This window comes from Antechinus flavipes, chromosome 3 (genome assembly GCF_016432865.1).
Source record: "Antechinus flavipes isolate AdamAnt ecotype Samford, QLD, Australia chromosome 3, AdamAnt_v2, whole genome shotgun sequence".
Lineage (NCBI taxonomy): Eukaryota > Metazoa > Chordata > Mammalia > Dasyuromorphia > Dasyuridae > Antechinus > Antechinus flavipes.
In genome coordinates, this window is record NC_067400.1 from 565,715,922 (window position 1) to 565,735,541 (window position 19,620).

At 39.4% G+C, this 19,620-nt stretch overlaps 1 protein-coding gene across 2 annotated transcripts in view; it reads left to right on the top strand.

Moving 5' to 3' along the window:
- Nucleotides 1-19,620, top strand: part of MACF1 (microtubule actin crosslinking factor 1) — a 401,373-nt gene that overhangs the window by 378,355 nt on the left and 3,398 nt on the right. The window contains exons 90-98 of one of the 2 annotated variants that reach the window (XM_051987752.1): nt 645-808; nt 2,230-2,392; nt 2,766-2,920; nt 4,762-4,836; nt 5,990-6,007; nt 9,323-9,440; nt 10,095-10,163; nt 17,587-17,798; nt 18,192-18,302. In XM_051987752.1, the coding sequence (XP_051843712.1) occupies nt 645-808; nt 2,230-2,392; nt 2,766-2,920; nt 4,762-4,836; nt 5,990-6,007; nt 9,323-9,440; nt 10,095-10,163; nt 17,587-17,798; nt 18,192-18,302 (1,085 nt within the window). The remainder of the gene's footprint in view (nt 1-644; nt 809-2,229; nt 2,393-2,765; nt 2,921-4,761; nt 4,837-5,989; nt 6,008-9,322; nt 9,441-10,094; nt 10,164-17,586; nt 17,799-18,191; nt 18,303-19,620) is intronic. The other variant, XM_051987753.1, reaches the window with a different exon arrangement.

Consider the following 19,620-nt stretch of genomic DNA (forward strand, 5'->3'; position numbering starts at 1 on the left):
TGATGTTTTTTCTTTTTTTGGTAGTATTTCAAATACATATAAAGATAGTCTTCAACATTCATTTTGTGTTCTAAATTTTTCTTCCTTATTTCCCCTTTCCCAAGATGATTTACAACCTTAGATAGGTTAAACATGTACAATCCATTTAAACATATTTTCATATTTATTATGTTGTACAAGAAAAATCAGACCAAAAAGGGAAAAGCTATGAGAAAGAAAAAAACAGAAAAGGCAAAAATACTATCCTTTGATCCACCTTCAATCTCTCCATAGTTCTCTCTTTGGATTCAGATGAGATTTTCCATCCCCAAGTCTATGGGATTCACCACATTGTTGGGAAATCACCGCAGTTGATTGATATTTTCTTGTGACCAAAAAAGTGGGTCATAACTTTGAGTAGACTAAAATAAAAAAGAGAAGCCATGGGGATTTGGTAGAAGAGCAAATGCCTTTGTCTGAATAAGTTATTTTCTGCATTTAAAGGTTTTGTTAACTTGTACTTCTCCCATTCCCTTTTCTCTTAAAATTATTGTTCAAACTTCTTTTTAATGTGTTTCTGTTATTTCTGCTCCTATAAATGTCATTGTTTCTTAGCTCAATTTTCCTTTGCCTCCAATACCCCATGTGGTTATTTTTCTTTTTAGGAAAGTCTTTGGGCCAGGCTGCTCCTCCCCCTATGCCACTCCTTTCTCAGTCTGAAGCAAAAAATCCCCGCATCCACCAGCTATCAGCCCGGTGGCAGCAGGTCTGGCTCCTAGCCCTAGAACGGCAGCGGAAACTAAATGACATGCTGGACAGATTGGAAGAGGTAATGTCTTTGGGGTGGAAGTTGTCTTTAAAAAAGAGAGAGAGAGAGAGAGAGAGAGAGAGAGAGGGGGGGGGGGGACACTTCTGAACATTGTCAGTAAGAGATGGGTCTTTCCATTGCTCCAAAGAACTTTCTATTGAGTCCTCCCCACTGTTTCTGACCCAGACCTCCTTGTGACCAGAGGTACTTATTTGCAAGGCAGCTAGATGAGTTAAGAGATTTTGGAATAGAGGTCTGTGGTTTTTCAATAGAACAAAGTGTTGTGATGATCCCTATGAGAATGAAGCCTGTAATCTTGATCACACAGGCACCAAGTGCTAATTTAGAATCAAGAAAATAAAGAGGGGATGTGATTGAGCAGCTTTCATATTAGCAGTTATAAATCACAGAGGTGACTTCTGTGGATGGGCATTTGGTCAATCCTCACTAAATCTGGGGAAAGAGACCTTTTTTGAGGTATCATCACTCATGTTACTGAAGCCCAGTAGTAAGTGCTCTTCACATTCTTTGTAAAAAACTGATAATATCTTTTTTGTTTGTTTTATGCATAACAAAGCAGCTCTGCCCAGAAGTGAGTGGCTTTTGTTTTCTGTTTTTTGTTTGTTTTATTCTGTAGGTCAGTTGAATTTTAAGCATAATATGTTTTCTTCTGTTCTTTCCAACTTCAGAAGTTTTTGAAAGTTTGGAAAACCAAGGGGTGGAGGATGTAACAGCTCTTTGTTTGTTGGTTGAAGCAATGTAGGCATTTTGAGTTAAAACAGTCAAAATGTCTGAGAACTGCCTTGCATCCTGCATAGGTTTGCCATTTCCCACCAAGTCTTAGAACTAAAAGCCAGCTTTGTTGGCAATTTGTTCACATTTCAAAACAACATGCTTGGGTGCCATGTTGCGGTTCTCATGCTTCAGCTTTGGAGAACAATCTAAGGCATCCTATAGGGATGATTTGGAGAATGCAGCTTCCATTGCTTTAGTTCCTTCTGTTTGGGATCCATGCCATCCCAAATGACTGGAGATTTATTGAGAGCAACCATTCTGAAATAAGGTCTACCTATTCTCTTAGTCTGAGAAGGTACTGCTCATAAAAGCCCAGAGCAAAAGCTGAGCATTCTCTGCCTGTTTTATTTTGATGACTATAGGCTGCATTTCCTTTATGGCAGTTGTTTACTTATGGTGTCTGTCCTGCTGCTCTACCACACCACAGCTTGTGTGAGTAACTGTGGCTTTAAGCAGCATAGCCAAGTTATGTCTTTCAGAATGTAGTCATATTCAACTATAAATTTTGGTGAAGCCCTCCCCCTCATTCCCCCAGAAAGGCCTGCATGGCTTTACTGAGTGTCTGAAAGCTGCAGTCTGCTTGGGGGCAAAGTTTTCCCTGTAACCAAACTCTCAAGTCATATTGATCCCCAGTCATGTTTGTCCAGTTAAAGGAATTCGCAAACTTTGACTTTGATGTTTGGAGAAAGAAGTACATGCGCTGGATGAATCACAAAAAGTCCCGGGTGATGGATTTCTTCCGACGAATTGACAAAGACCAAGATGGAAAAATTACCCGGCAAGAATTCATTGATGGGATTCTAGCATCCAGTGAGTCTTTTCACAGCTCTGAAACAACCTTATGAATGTTTTTTCCACTTGCTTGAAATAAGCAAAATGTTGGCTTAGAGAAACCATGTTTCTTTAAAAAAGAACTCTAGGCAAAAGGAAGAAATCATTTGAGAAGCAAAAATAATTGTAATATTGGAGGAGGTGAGGAACTTGTGTTACTTCACCAAGAACAAAAACAATTTTGAAGTAGTATAAGAAAGCTCACTTCACCAAAAATAGTAATTTTAAATTAAATGTGTTTTAAAATAAGGGTTCTCTGGTATTTGGTAATAGGGACACAATTTGCTTTAACTCGGCCCTCCAGGAATCTTCCCATGTGGTATTTCACAAGGTGATTTCTTTTTCAATTCAGAGTTCCCTACCACCAAGTTAGAAATGACTGCCGTAGCTGATATTTTTGACCGAGACGGTGATGGCTATATTGATTACTATGAATTTGTGGCTGCTCTCCATCCTAATAAGGATGCTTACCGACCAACAACTGATGCAGACAAGATTGAAGATGAGGTATAAAGTCATTTTACTTCGCTTGTTTTTGTAGTCCTGTTTTATATGGCAACAATAGGATTTAGTGGTTGTTGGTAGAGGTGGGGTTAGATCGTGACATTTTCATCCCTTTGGTTAGACCTATCTGAGAGAAATCCAGTTTCAAGGAATTCTTTGTTAAGTAAATCACCCTACAGGAGATCTTTGGGAGAGTTTGATCACCAAAAATTCAGGACTTTAATGGGCTCCTTTAATCACTGAGCCATTGGTCATCAGCCACAGTACTTAGTACCAGTTCTAGGCAACTTACTTCTCTGTGGATACAGGGAAATGTACATAAGCAAGAAGACTCATACATAACTGGTCACAACCCATCCTTGCTACCTCAGTTATGAGGTCATATCTCAAAGTACAAGTATATTAACAACTAAGATGGTAGTTCCTGATCCAGCCACCTTACTATGACATTCAGTTCAATTCATCATACGTTAGTTGCTTAGATGTTCTGAAGTGCTAAGCTGCTGGGTTGTTAGTAAGAAATAATAACAGTGAAAATAATAATAGCTGATATTTATGTAGTAATAACATCTTTCTGAAGGATTTTATATATATTACCATGTTTGATAGACAACCCTGTGAGGTAGTTTCAGGTATTTGCATCCTCATTTTTAAAATGAAGGAAATGAATTCAGAACCAACAAGCATTTATCGAGCATGTATTGTGTGCCAGAAACTGAGCTAAGCACTGAGGAGGTAAAGAAGGCAACAGGATCTCTGCCCTCAAGGGTCTAGAATTCTACTGGGGGATGGAGCATGTTCCCAAAAGATTTCTACAAGAAGAGAAAGCACCAGGGGACCAACCCAGGCCCTCCTGAAGAAGGTGGCATTTTCACTGTTATCCAAAAGAAGCCAGTGATCTTAAGAGACAGAATATCACAGGGGAGAAGCAGTTAACAGACCAGTAGGGGAGGAGAGGGAGGAGAAGAAAGGAGAGGGATATAGGTTCATTTGAAAGGAGGAATGTGAGAAAAGGAGGAGACCAGGCTAGGAAGGATCTTAAATGCCACAGCTTATGTCTGATCCTAGGTTGGACAGGGAGTACTGACAGTGTCAAAATGAATGGAGAATGAAGGGCAACTAATTAGGAAGCTATACAAGTAGTTCAGTTGAGAAATAAAAGCTAGAACAAGAATGTCAGTCATGGGAATGGAGAAAAAAGAACATGGGAGCAATGTGTGGAGGTGGAATTGACAAGATTGGGCAACTACCTGGATGTGTGGGATTATATGCCTTGGTGACTAGGAGAAAGTGGGAAGATACAGACTCTATATTTGAGATAGCTCTAAGACAATCCAAAAAATTCTAAAGCTAAGACAAAAGATTAGAACTGGATATGTGGATCTGAGAATTATTTGTGAAGAGATGATGATAAAAACTGGCAACATCATCTGGTGAGAAAATGGAGGGAAAAGAAGTTACAGGATTTCTCATGGTTATAGAAAGTGATAAGAAACAGGACTTGAACTTGGGACTTTTTTTCTTTTTTGGGAGGTAGGGGAGGATTTCTTGATTTCAAAGTCCAGTGATATTTCTATTCTACCACACTGGCTCTCATTATGCTTCAGAGAGAGTTGGTCTGTACTGTTTATCCAATCAAGCAGTATTTAGACCCCACGGGATGCTGCACTGCCCTCAGAGAGCCCATTGTGAGAGACTTAAAAGACATGAAGAAAAGACTGAGCTCATCTGCCTGTGCCTGAAGGTGGAACAGCACTACACCTAAGTCTAGAAAGGGCCTGTGTGAAGAGGTGAAGTATGTCACTGATCTATGCTGAATTGTCCTTCTTGTCCTCTCTTCACAGGTCACGAGACAAGTGGCTCAGTGCAAGTGTGCAAAAAGATTCCAGGTGGAGCAGATCGGGGAGAACAAGTATCGGGTAAGCACAGGGAGGTGCCTTGTGAAGGATTTGGGTTGGAGTCCACAAATGGGCCTCATTCAGATCCAGGCTGTTTGAGCTCTCCAGGTCCTCCTCTTTAGATTGAAGGCACCCTGCTCTCATTCAGTCTGAGACATGCCAGACTTTCTTTTCCTTTCTTGTTGCCATCTAAAGCATTGAGTGAAATGGTGGTGACTGCAAGCAGTTTGTTGGAAAGAAGCCAGTTCCCTGTTGGATGTGAGCATGAGGATGTACCCTAGGTAGAAACCTCGCGGGTACATTGGAGTCAGTAAGGGGCAGCCTTCATGCACTAAGAACCAGCATGCTGCAAGTTTACTTCCTCTCACTGTTACGTTCATGTCATAGATGGAGGAAACAAAATATCAAAGAAATTAGTTTCTTACCAAACCAGCCCTTGTAGTCTTCAGCTGAAGTTAGTGGAGGTTTGCAAATGCAGCAGGGGAAGTAAACAATGCCAGTCAGGCTGTCTTGATTAAGATGGACCTTCTAGAAATCTCAAAAGTATCAGAGTTCTAGAGGCCCTAATAGCAGAGGCTCCAGGAGCTCTGAACCAAAGCCAGCCCTCTTCTCCTTTGTCTCCCTGCAGCAAGAAACCTTATCAGTCTTTATATTATCTTCATAAGTGAAAATGTGCTTCTTTCTTCAGTGACTGTCTGAGAAAATGGATTAACCATCACTATTTGTTTCTTATGTACATCAAGAAATAAAAATAAAACCACACAGTCAGATTATATTTCAGATGGTTAGATACCTGAGTTAGCACTTTCTGCTTTAGAAACAGAAAAAAAAATCACTACGGTTTTTCTTAAGTCAAAAGATTTACTTAGATGGGGATATGTGGGTACCTAACAGAAAGGGGTGGGTGTGGGTGTGTGTGTGTGTGTGTTGGTAGAGTCAAGCTATGGTACAGTGGAAGTGGGAGGGACTTGAGGATCACCTGAATCTACCTTAATTCCAACCCAAAGGGTTCCATTTCCTAGTTCTTACTTTTCAAACTGATAGTCTCTCCTTGGCACAAGTGACTGGTAACATGAATGAGTGATTTTTCACAATTTAATATTAATTTGATCAAATGTTCTTATGTGTTTTATTTTTTCTTTCATCCTTCCTTCTCATCCCTTGTTTTCCATAGTTCTTCCTCGGCAATCAGGTATAGTGTGCCTCGTGATGCCCACCCCTCTAAATGGATGTGGTTTGTGTAGTTAATGCTTTCTGTCCTTTGCTGTGGTGAGAAGTGATCAATAGCATGCTTGTGTCAAATCTGGTTCCATCAAGAGACTCATATACAGGCCAAGATTTCAGAGCATTCTCAGCAGTGAAAGGATTCAGCACACATTTTGAAGTTGATAATAAAATTTCCCCTGAAATCCACAGAGGCATCTGTGTTGTTCAGACACTAATCTTAAGTCTCTTAATCATTATGATCCAATTATTTGGCAGTGTCCAATTCAATTTTTTTTAAGACATCATGACCTCATATTATTTTATTGAAACATGGTCTGTCAGATGACAAATTCTGGTCAGTTGACCAGATGGAAAAATTTGCTAAGCAAAGAATTCCTGGAATGATTATTTAGTGTTTTTTATTTGAATGCTTTGGTAGCTTTTGGTAAGATGTACCAAATGAAAATAGAAAAAGCATAATTAGTATTAGGTAATTATTCGACATCTTGAGTTTTCTGAATTTGGCCTGCATACCAGAATTTGATGGAATTATATATTTTTTTAAATGTAGGAAGAAATACATTCTCTTCTACCCATTGGATCACTTTAATCTCTCATGGCTTCCCAAAGAGATCTGATATCAATTTATATACATTGCATGATAACTTATGTCCATATGTGATTATGTCCAACTATGATCAATAAAACTAAATTGAAGGTTGATTTGTTACCCTAAATTTTATATCTAATAGGAAAAAATTAGATATTAGTTTTTTTCCCAAAATTTCTTAGAAGCCTTCATTAATCATCTTCAGAGGAGTGCTGTGACATTGTAAGGTTGATTTTTATTTGATCAGCCTGATAAACTAAAGATAATATGGTGATATGGAGGGGAGAGATGACAGAATAATGGAAATTTTAAAGAGCATAGGATTTTATCAATGTAAATTGTTCCCTGGCTTATGCAGAGCCAAGCTAATACCTATGCAGAAGAAATTAGAAGGTGAAAAAACAGCACTTGCAAATAATAATGTTAAATAAATTGGGCCAGGGGGACACCACTTCGTGGAATGCAGTGCTCTCTCCATTGGAACAAGAAAAAATGGGAAACATGAAAGACTCATCTATAGCAGAGTATGGGGGTGGGAGAAGGACCTTAGAACATAGAATGACAGAACTGAAGGAGACATTAGAGTTGAGGGAAGAGAAAGGCAAAACTGGATGGAACCTAAAACTAGCAATTAATGTCAATGCTGGAAGAGACCTCAGAACTCAGAATGTTCATTCTAGCTGGAGATGGAGCCCAGATACAAAAATGTAGGGGATAATTTTGATAGAAGTAATGCCTTTCTTTCTGAAATCTTTCCTAAATTTTTAATTTTATTTAAGTGACATTAGCAATCAATATAAGTTCTCCTTCTGAAAACCCAAGTTGTCTTTCCTCCATTCTCTACTCCTGAGGGAATCCTCTCAAGTTTCTTAAATGAGGAATCTCACTTCTTCAATTCATTTCAACTCTGGGCTTTTATTAACCTTGTGAACCTTGTATTCTCTTCCATTTAACTAATACTTATTAAATATCCATTCCTTCCTTTAGTTCATTCTTCACTCAATAGCCAAAGTAATTTCCCTAAAATACAAGCACAACCTTGATGCATTCTCCTCCTCCCCGCAAAAAAAAATTTTCATTGGCTCCCTAGTATCGAGGACCAAATACAAAATCCTGTCTGATGCTGAAAGCTCTTTATAACCTAGTTCCCCACCTGTCTTTCCAATTTTTTTTATCCCCCATCCTATTCTCCATTCTTGTGGTGCTGACTACTTGGCTGTTCCTTAAATAAGACCCTCTATCTCTAGTCATTTTGCCTGGGATGCTTTCTGCCTACTGATTTCCCTGGCTTTTCCAAGTCTCAAGTAAATTTTTTGAGGGCAGGGACTGTCTTTGTATTTCCAGGGTTCAGCATAATGCTAGGAACATATTAGGCACATAATAAATGTTTGTTGATCTACTTTGTATAAAGCACAGGGGATTCAAAAAAAAAAAAAAAAAAACAATCCTTTCCCTTGACATTACATTCTTTTGAGGAAAAAATCTGCTCAGAAAATTAAATTGAAATATATCTAGTAAATAGAAATTTTCAGAGGTAAAAGGATCAGCAACCTGATTGGGGGGGGAGAGGAGGAAAGGGAGGCAGGGAGGTGTCAGAATAGATTTCCTGTAGGAAACAGCATTTTTTTACAGATCTTTGAAGAAAGCTAGGAAAAATGTGAGAAGGGAGGGAGTACCTCCAGCCTCTTAAAATAACCTATACAAAGGTGTGGAGATAGAAGATGGAATGTCATTTGTTTCCTGTGTCTCTTCCTATATTTTGAAGGTGGTCATTTAACCACTTACAAAGAACCAATATATCAAGGGAAGATAGGACCAGGAAGTATATATAGGAAGAAAAGCACTAAATATTCTTTTAAAAAAAACCAATTGATACAAACCCTAGAAGAACATAGGTCCCACGATAGTTTTTGTCATCTCAGAGGAAGGAATACTAAATCTTTTTTTCTAAAGTCAGTCTTAATAATGGTGTGAAACTTCAGAGCTCCTAAAATGACTAAAGAACATGTTCCTTGGAATAAGCATTGCTGATTTGAAAGGCTTTAAATTTCTGCAACTGAACTTTTCTGTAAGCATCTTTAACTGGTTATTGGTTCTGCTGGTGCAGCTTTCTTGCTGGTGGCATCACTTAGGGACTCCCTGAGGTTCTGGGACCCCAAGGAGACTCAGGGCTGAAGGTGCTTGCAGAGGCGTGGGTTCCTAAAGCACAATACCACAGTTGTGTGTTTCTCTGTACAGTGCACTGTATCCGGGAGCCAGCAGCGCAGCCATCATGCATTTCACACCTACCTGTCCTCTATTAGGAGCAAATGAGAAAAAATTCCTGTCACAGAATATTTTATTCCACTTTGGATTGAATCTTTAAAGAAATCAAATTGGAGATATTTCTTTTCCCATTCGTTCCTTTGGACATCAAAACTTAACTTTATATGAATGGGCTAAGAACTCCATTAATTAGAGGAAGAAAAATTCACAACAAGGAAATTGTGATATTTCTGGTTTGGATTTTTCTAACCCATTTTAAAAATTCCTTTTTTGGAAAACTAAGAAATAAGAGGCTGCATCTTTGCTAATATTTCAAATTGAAGCTACTTTTCTTGGAATATCTGCCTGGATACAGTCTACTTTGAAAAGAGACTATTGCCCTGTTTATTTCCTTTTTGTTCAATTAATTCTGTATTGATTCCACAGTTTGGAGATTCCCAGCAACTGCGGCTGGTCCGTATTCTGCGCAGCACCGTCATGGTCCGAGTTGGTGGAGGATGGATGGCCCTGGATGAATTTTTAGTGAAAAATGATCCCTGCCGAGGTAAAGACCCTAGGAAGAGATTGTGTATGATATAAACATGCACATCGCAGTTCTGCTGGACATGTTTTTGTTTTTGTTTGGTTTCTTTTTGATTTTAAGCTTTCCAGGTTACCCACTGTCACCACTTGTGATTCTGGGGAAGAGGGCGAGAAATGGGCTTTCAAAGAATAATTGATATGTTAATAACGAGAGGAAATCTCATTTTAGGTTGTCTAATTAGCACCTGCTTAGGAGAGAGCCTGATAAAGCTACTTAGGTTTTTTCCTAGTGTTTGAAACATCTTTCCCTGTAATTTCTTTCTGCTGGCCTGATGACCTTCCTGTCTGCTTGAAGCTTGGCGAGTGTGGGACTCTGGTCTTTCTGTGGGTCAAAGAGCTCCTGCTCCTGTTGGGTGGATGAGCCTGTTTTCCTGAGGTGGCGAATAAGCCTTTGCAGCAGTAGGCCCAGGCGCCCCGAGGCTCCTCACACTGTAGGTTCTCTCGCTGGCAGCTGCTGTGGTGGTGTTGGGGGGTGGGGGACCCTCGTCGTCTAGCCCAATGACAGAGCTGCATGTGGGTGTGCAAGACCCCTCCTGCCCTGCTCTTTTTACAGCATCTGCTCCTTCTGGACCAGCTCTGTCTGCAGATTTCTTTGTACGTGTGTGTTCTGTTTCAGTGCACCACCCTGGAAGTAAGATAAAGCGCTCCGACTCCAGCACTTCGGTGGCCAGTCAATCTCCCTTAGGTTGGCCTTTTAGTTTCATCATCACTCATCTGCCAAGCTTTGCTCCTTTGGCTGCCTTGGTGCATGAACAACATGGCACGGTGGCAGCTTTCTTGCCTCTTTTGGCTGGCAGTGCACTCAGGATTACAGTGAAAGCAGGGCCATTGGGATTCATTCTCTGGGGAGCTTAGAGGCCAAAATGACTCCTTTCACATTGGCCCCACTTACTAAATTGAAAACATTGATACCTTTGTTGACTGATAATAAAACTAAGGGTCAATGTTTCCCATGTAATGTGACTGAATACTGTTGGGAGCATTTAGAGGGGATGGAGGAGGAGGAGTTGAGAGATCTTTCAAATGAAGAACTTTGGAATGTATCCATAATGGCTTGTTTCTCTTGTTTTCACTTGGCATCCTGGATCAGTAGTGCCCATGGTCAAACAATGTTGGGTTTGTTTTTTTCTTGGAACAAGTACTTCTTGAACTTCCCTTCAGGCAAAATCAGGCACAGTATTGAATTTCTCACATTTGTGAGAAGTATAACCTCACTCCTTCCTTTCCAAATGATTCCCCTAAGTAAAGCTTATTTTTCCATCATCTCTCTTTCATCATATAATGTATATATCTATATTGGAAGAGCCCAAAAGTTACTCTCTGTGGCATTTGGGTTGCCTCTGTTTAATATCTGCATGCTTGAGAAATGAATGTAGACTCTTCCTGCAGGATCAGTATCCAAGAGCAGAGTACTCGGCTAGCCTCCTCTGGCATTCTCAGATCAAAATAGGAACACCAAAGAAATTCAGTTTAATTCATTGTGTATTTATGAAATATCTTCTGTCTGTAGAATACTGCTCACGACTGAGGCACCAGACCTGAAATTCACAGTTCAGAAGAAGAGATAAGAAAGTGAAGGGGAGAGACAAATTTATTACAAAGTAATACATGATAAGAGAATAAGAAACGTGTGAATAAAGTACCTTTTGAGGCATGAAGGAAGTGACTAGTGGGCTGTGTTTGAATTGAACTTTAAAAGATAACTTAGGGAATTAACTAGTTGTTGAGGGAGAAAAAAGCTGTTCTAAGGATTTGGACAGAATGAGCAAATGTGGAAGCAGGACAAGTCAGGACCCCTTCATTGGACCCAGTACTTGATCTGATGAGGAACAGTGTGAGATAAAATCCCAAAGGTACCGCAGCATCACAGTGGGGGAATCTTGAATGCCGAGTAAAGCATTTATAGGCATTTTTGATCAAAAGAATGACATTACCCAATCACTGAAAAGGTGAAATTAATCTATGAAGGATGAATTAGAGAGAGAAGGCTATTTGGAGGTTATTTTAATCATCCAGTCAGGCAGAAATGAGAGTTTCCACTATGAGTGGGAACAGCAAAGAGAAAGAAGAGGGACGAAAAAGCTGGATGGTAGCAGTGCTGCAGTGGTAGAAGAGTTAACCCTTGATAACTGACTGTGAGGTGAAGAAGAAAAAACTCAAGCTGACACCCAGATTTTCAGCTAGTCAGTAACAATCGCGTGCTTGGCAGAAGTTTCTAAAGGTTTATATACAAGCAGGTTTAGGGAGATAAGTAATAAGGTAGACATTGCTTATCTTGAACCTTAAAACAGGTCCCCTAAATACCTCAGGGGTTTTATAGGAAAAATCAAAAGATCTGGAACCAAGCCTTAATCATATAAAGAGCTTGGGAAGTCTGGCAAAAAGTCTTTCCAGAGTCTATTGGATTCCAGCATGATAGAACTTGATATTTTGTGCTAATTGTGTGACCTTATCATCTGATCATCCTATTTACCTTCTCTCTGCTGAATATTCTTAGTTTGTCTTTCTTTTGAGAAAAAGGGAAACTATCTCATATATTGCTACAGAAGTATGGCCTCAATGGAGTAAAATAGTGAAATGTTACAGATTGTATTGTTTCTAACCCAGGACCCTTTTCAGCAGCTTTACAACCTTTTTATTAATGATCTACCCGAGAAGGGGATTTACAAAAATGATACAACCCTTTTTTCAATGATAGATGAGATATATAGGAAAAGACATACACAAAGTATCAACAACTGAGGACTAGGACAGAACGTAGTAAAATGCCTGGGCATCGTGTAAACAGGAGGTTGTTTGGGGACTGTCAAATGGATCTTATGCAGGCCCTGCTTCCTTCCCTTCACTTGTGAGGACTGAACCAACAGGATGGGGTTTTCTGAGCCTTAGATGACAAGGCTACTGAATTAAGGTGGGCAGACCTTGTACATGATTTGTTTTCTTGGGGAAAGTTTCAGCTATAACCATTTCAAACTGACATATGACAAGCAATTGACATATTCTTGTTTAGCTCCAAAATACTTCATTAGAGTAGGTACCCTTGCCAATAAAGCTTGCCATGGGACAGCCTCCTGGCATTGGCATCTTGGTATAGCCATGGTAATGTCAACTTTTAATTAGGTGTGGGACAAAAGACTTAAATTTGAGGCTGAGATTGTGTAGTTTTCTTTGGTAAGAGTGCCTGGGATGATGTATATATGTGTGTATATGTATAGATGAATGTGTATATGTATGTATTTGTGTGTACACACATGCATACATTATGTTATAGAAGGGATTCTCACTTCTATATACTTCTATATATAGAGGGGATATATATAATATATATGTTATATATATATATAATATATATAATATACATATATTATAGAGGGGATCCCTTCTATAAGGGATTCACATTTTAGGTAGGAATCCCTGACACATAGTAAACACTTGATAAGTGCTTGTTGAGTGTTAAATGATTAACGTTAGGGAGATTTTGAGGTTCCTTCTAATTCTAAGATTCTATCTTTTTTTTTTTTGGACCTTCTTAATAAAATTTTTTTTTAATCTTTACAAGATATATGCATAGATAGTTTTTCAGCATTGACAGTTGCAAATCCTTTTGTTCCAACTTTTTCCCTCCTTCCCTCCACCCCTTCCCCCAGATGGCAGGTTGACCAATACATGTTAAATATGTTAACGTATAAATTAAATACAATATATGTATAACATGTCCAAACAGTTAATTTGCTGTATAAAAAGAGTCAGACTTTGAAATAGTGTACAATTAGCTTGTGAAGGAAATCAAAAATGCAGGTGGACAAAAATAGAGGGATTGGGAATTCTATGTAGTGGTTCATTGTCATCTCCCAGAGTTCTTTCCCTGGGTATAGCTGGTTCAATTCATTACTGCTCTATTGGAACTGATTTGGTTCATCTCATTGTTGCAGAGGGCTACGCCCATCAGAATTGATCCAGAAATACATTCTTTAAAAATGAATGTACGTGTATAACCAGGAAAAAAAAGAACATGAGCCTGGCTACAAGGGGAGATTTGTCCCCAAGGTCTGCCTAGCTAAAGTCTGATCTCCCCAGAGCAATGGCATTTTTGGTCACGACAGCTCTTAGAGATCATCTTCTAGGTTATATGGAGAAGCTGAGATCTGCTCCAGTGGAAGGGATACCCACATAATGAAAAACCAGATTCTTGAAGTTTGCAGATAACCTCAGATGTTTAAAAAAAAACCACCTTATAAATAGCTTTTCATCTAAGTTCATGTAAGTCTCTCCAGGCCTTTCTGAAATCATCCTGCTGGTCATTTCTTACCAAACAATAATATTCCATAATATTCATATACCACAATTTATTCAGCCATTCTCCAACTGATGGGCATCCACTTAGTTTCCAGTTTCTGGCCACTACAAAGAGACTTGCCACAAACATTCGTGCACATACAGGTCCCTTTCCCTTCTTTAAAATCTCTTTGGGACTACTGGGTCAAAGGGTATGCACAGTTTGATAGCTTTTTGAGCATAGTTCCAAATTGCTCTCCAGAATGGCTGGATGTGTTCACAATTCCATCAACAATGTATCAGTGTCCCAGTTTTCCCACATCCCCTCCAACATTCTGCATTATCTTTCCCTGTCGTTCTAGCCAATCTGACAGGTGTGTAGTGGTATCTCAGAGTTGTAAGATTCTATCTTTGTATAATTTTTCTGCAACTAATTATTACTACTCCAGAGAAATTGGATGCAAATATGAGATCATTATTCAAATGCAGCATCTATAATATTTATTTTCCCTTCTGTGCAGCCCAAAAATCACTGGTTTTTTAAGAATTCACATTAAGGCTTCCAGATGGACCAGCAATGATTTTTGAACACCATAGGTTTTGCCAACACTTGTTTCCCTTCTCTGCCCCTTGTGTAATCCCTACTTGAATTCAGAGTTAAAACACACTACTGTTATTTGCAAATATGTTAACACTTTATTTTGAAAGATCATCCTTGAATTCATTGGCATAATTATATCTGTAATTTATATATAATTATATCTGTATTTTAATAATCCCCAAACTCATCAGTGTGAGAACTTTCTTGTCATTGCAAATTTGACATGTCTTCCTGTGGAGTTCAATGGAAAGAGCTAATCCTGGCTCCAAGGAACTTATGTTCACTGAATCTGACATGGAGCTAGATAGACTCTGAAATGTTTTCTTGTTCTAAATCTCCTGCCCTTTGTCCATGGTGACCACAGAAGATGAGACCTTCTTCTAGATTATTTTACATTTCATGACTATTAAGTCATTTTGTATTTGTTATTCCTTGCTATGTGACGAGCCCATATCTTTTGATCACACATTTTTCTAGTCATGTACCACTTATTGTGCTTGGTTCATAATTAGAAATAGTCGTTTTACTTGCACTTTACTCATGTGCATATCCATTCACCTTTGGGCCACCTATGTAATGTGGAGTCTTTCAAGATCTTTAAGAACATACAACTTCTATTTTCTGAAGTATCTTATTCAAGAGGCACTTACCACATACTTGGAGAGGGTATAAGATTGAGTAAAGGTACAAAAAAATGACGTGATTCCAGACCCAGTGGTGTGCTGTTCCAAATAACATTAGCTCCTATCAGTTTCTAAAACATTTTAGTACTTTCATTGAGAAAATATAAAGGCTGGATCACTCACACTGAAAGACAAGATAATGGAGTCTGGCTTGGTCTGTGCTTCCAATCTCCACTTCTTCCTATCTCTTCCCCTAGAGTTGACTCCCTGCTTCTAGTATTCATGTCACCGGATTGTAGTATTTTTGACTGAGACTCAGGAACATTTGTCATCAGCTCCTCGCCTACCTGTCAATTCCTTTAGCACTTGAAAATCTTTTCCTTTCCCTTTGAACCCTTCTTCTTACTGTCTCTTGACAATAAGATGATTTTTAATTCTAAGTAATATATGTTAAAACTCAGATGCACGAAATTCAACCTTTAGGGCCATTTCTTTGTATTACCTCCTCAGATATTCTCCTTTAAGATGTAGATATCCTGGACTATTAAGGATAATCTGTCACTAGAAACTGACATTGTCGTAAGAGTAATAGAGAAATAATGATTTTGGTGCATGAAATACTGCCTACCGAGGATAGGCCTAGATGAGCTGCAATTAGAAAAGAGGTCTTTGACAGAGATCACTTTTTTCTCTGAAAAAAAACCAAATCTTTTGACTCTTGTCACCCTGATTATCATTTCTTTCATTACCTGATTAACTTGTATCCATAGCCATTCTCTCCTTAAACTTTTTTTTTTGCCTAGGGCCATTTAGATCTTTGCTTTCACAGACCATATAAAATTATTGACTTATGGAATTCAAGCAGTGGGAGGCCCAGTGAGGTTAGTTAGTCACCCAGTATCATATTAAGTAGTAGGCAACAAAACTAGGATTTGAACCCAGGTCCTCTGACTCCTCATGTCCAGCGTGAGAGAGATAGACAGAGATAGACAGGACACACAGTCAAAACCGTGGTGACAAACACCAGAATGAGTAGTATGTTTAAGTGCTGAGAGTCTGGGCAGAAAAGTGGAAGAATAAGTGGTATTATCCAAGAGAGATTATAGAAAATGAAAAATATATGGACAAGAAAGGAACAAGAATATTTCAGCTTGCATCTAATAAGCCCTTTTCTTAAACTATTTGAATTGAAAGAGGACCTCCAAGATGAGTCAGAACAAGCTCAGTTATACATTCAGGCCCAGAGGCCTTGAGGTGATCATGTGAACCAGCATCTTGGACTTCCAAATCCAGGACTCTTCCATCATTCAATCAATCCTCCTAGCAACCCTGTGGGAGATATAATACAGATAGTAGGACCACGTGAGATTCTGAAACATTTGGTGATTTGTCCATGGCCACATAGACAGCGAGTGTCCGGGGCAGCATTTGAACCCAGTTCTCTTAACTCCACAACCAGAACTCTTTCTGCCATACCACAATGCTGATATGGCACTTGGAATGGGAAAGTTTTCTTAGGAAGAAACAAATAGAGGTAGAAAGGGAAAGACCAGGAGACTCCTTCATCTCCTAAAAACCAGCCACAATTTTCTTTTTTTTTAAAGATTTGCTTCAACTAAACTAGTTGCTTTTTAACTTAAATTGATTCCTGGTTTTGTTGGCAGTAGTAGGATGGAGACAGCTTTTGTCCAAGACCCCCTCCACTCAGTGTTCCTTCTTCTGTCTCTCTTCACATTGAATATTTGGCTTTCACATATTTCCCAATAAGCAGATTGTGTGTAGGGCTTCTCTTTCTCCATATGATTAGTAATTTTTTCTCCACGTTACTTAGTAATTCCTTAAGTAAGTCACTGTGTGCTGATCTGTCTGAAGTATCTTCATCTTTTAAAAAAAATTTATTTTATTTTTAATGAAAATCCTGCTTTCTTGAGTTCTACCATTATCTGAATCCACACTGTGAAAACCAGACGTATTAAATGCAGTATAACTCAGGTTTCCTGAGCTGGGCCAGAACCAAGCTGGAAACTGTTTATTTGACAGAATAGCATTACAGTACAACAGAGATAATGTGAATTTATAGTTCTTTAACTCAATGTGCCTCACAGGGATCTGTTGTTTCTATTTGAGTTTGACACCATTGGTGAAGGATATTAAGTCTCCGTTTCTATATTTAATGTTGTGGAAAAAAAATTTGAGTAGTTTACTCAAATACATGTGTTTCAAGAAAGAAAAAGGGGATATTTAGTTTGTCACAGTGCAATATGTTTACCCTTGGCATTATGACAAACTAGCATTTTGTCATTTCTTTTGGATAGTAATACTCAATACATTTCCATCCTATTTTGGGAAATAACATTTTAGGAAAAGGATGTATAGACCCCTCCAAGGAACCCCAATAACAAGGATGCCTGATAGTAATGGATGAGAATGCTGATAAGAAAAATTTCATTAAAGGAAGGGTGGGATTTTCTTCCGACAATATTGCATGCATCAGCGATGCCTAAGACTTGATTGGTTGAGCATTGTCATGGGAATCAGGAAAATGTTCAAAATTAATTTTAGTATATTTTTGTGTTTCTTCCCACACCCCCTCCCTTTTTTTTTAAAAGCACGAGGCAGAACTAATATAGAACTTAGGGAGAAATTCATCTTACCTGAGGGTGTGTCTCAGGGAATGACACCTTTCCGATCCCGGGGTCGAAGGTCCAAGCCGTCTTCCCGAGCAGCTTCCCCTACCCGATCTAGCTCCAGTGCCAGCCAGAGTAACCACAGCTGTGCCTCGATGCCATCTTCTCCAGCAACCCCTGCCAGTGGGGCCAAGGTAAGTTCTGGACATGATAGTGGGCTGCCCTGCCTTCTGCCTAGGGGCTGCCACGAGCCATGCCCATGTGCTAGGAACAGACTGGAAGCTGCCTCACCAAGCGCCTCCTAACCCCCAGGAGCTGGGCCTGCAAGGCCATGTTCAGCGCTCTGCTTGTTCCCCGTGTCCTCCCCATTGCAGCCCACAGATCCTCTCCTGCTTCCCGACTGTGTGGCTGCAGAGTCTGCAGAAGAAGAGCTGCCACCTTTCCTCTCACCAGACCAACTGATGCCTCTTGGTTTTGTCTCCATTTTTCTAAAATTCAGGATCCTCTATTTGCTTTTCTGTCCCATTTTGGCCCCATTCTATTCCATGTCCAACCATTCCATCCCCCTTTGGATTTCCATTCCACAGACTCCACATCAGTCCTCTCGCTGTTATGACAAACCTTGGTTGGTAAACAGTAAAGCTGGCACCCCTCTCAGGGACAGCGGTCCTCCTGACCTCCAGCTCCCCGGTTTTGAGGTAGAGTATGGCGTCTCTGGCTGACGACCAATGTGCCGAGGGGAGGCGGCCAGTGGCTTCTCTCCCTGACCTGCCAGCGGCCCTCTTCTCCTCTCTTTTCTTCTCTTCTCCTAGCACTTGCTCTCGTGGCTAGTTCACACAGGGAACTGTTTTTCAGTAGTTTCTAACTCGGATTTAAAGAAATTTGAACCATATAATCTGATTATATGACAGAAAACCAAGTCAGTAGTAGCTTTTACAATCACACCAAAAATACAGCCAGAAAAAAAAGTTTACAATTTCTGATGGCTTCATTTATTCTGTGATTTTTAATAATATTTTTATGAAGTTCATTCATGAAAAAAAAAAAGTTCATCTAATCAAGAGCCGAGTTATTAACACCTGAAATTCTGCAATTACGCATGTATAACTTGATTTTTAACTTGCTTTTAATGATAATAGTAGTTAATGTTAGCTGGGATGGGTTCCCTTGGCATGCTTTCCACTGGCCCCAAGGCCTGTAGCATTGGAGCAGCCCAGGGAGGCTAGTGGAAATTGCTTTGGGCTCCATATTGATCTTACTTTAGATCTTTTGGGCCTCAACTTTGATTCTGCCTAATTGTATTTTGATCTGAATTCACAAACCATTTGATTCACTATAACTCAAATATCAGAACACTTTTTGGGTATGGCAGCATTTGAGAAATAAAAATACTTGATTCTCTCAATTCAGAATTCTCTCTTCACAAAATGTGCATTTGTACTCCTGCTAAGGCAGCATCAGTTTCCTGTGTCAGGAATTTCAATGAAACCATCTCCTCAGAACTCTGGGCCTGGGCATTCACTGGGCTTTGGGGTTGATCTGGGAAATCTGCCCAGTTTAAATCAAAGCACAAACTTTTTATTTTTTATCATTAGCTGCCACTTGAATCACAGGAGTTGATCTGCTTATCCTGCTGCCTGCCTACTTTAGTGCTCCAGTTTCATGAGAATCAAAGAAAGTCTAAAACTCAAAATAATGTGTAAATTCTAAGTCTATAGGTGAAACTTAATTTGTGGCTGAAGTTTCATTTTATCAAGACTTTACCCATTGCAGCTGAATAATCTGTAATAGTCACCTTGTAACTAACTCACTTTGCCAAAATTAAATTGAATTAAGAACACTTCAGACTGCTGTCATACTAAGCCAGTATGACTTAGAAATGTTGCCAATGAAAAAGGCGGCTTCTGAAACTGGGGCTTCTCTGTCCACTTAGACTGGAGGACCTTGGCTCCATGGGCTTAATGGATAACCTCTGCTTTATTCAACTTTCTCTTGATTTGTTGGAAAAACCAATAA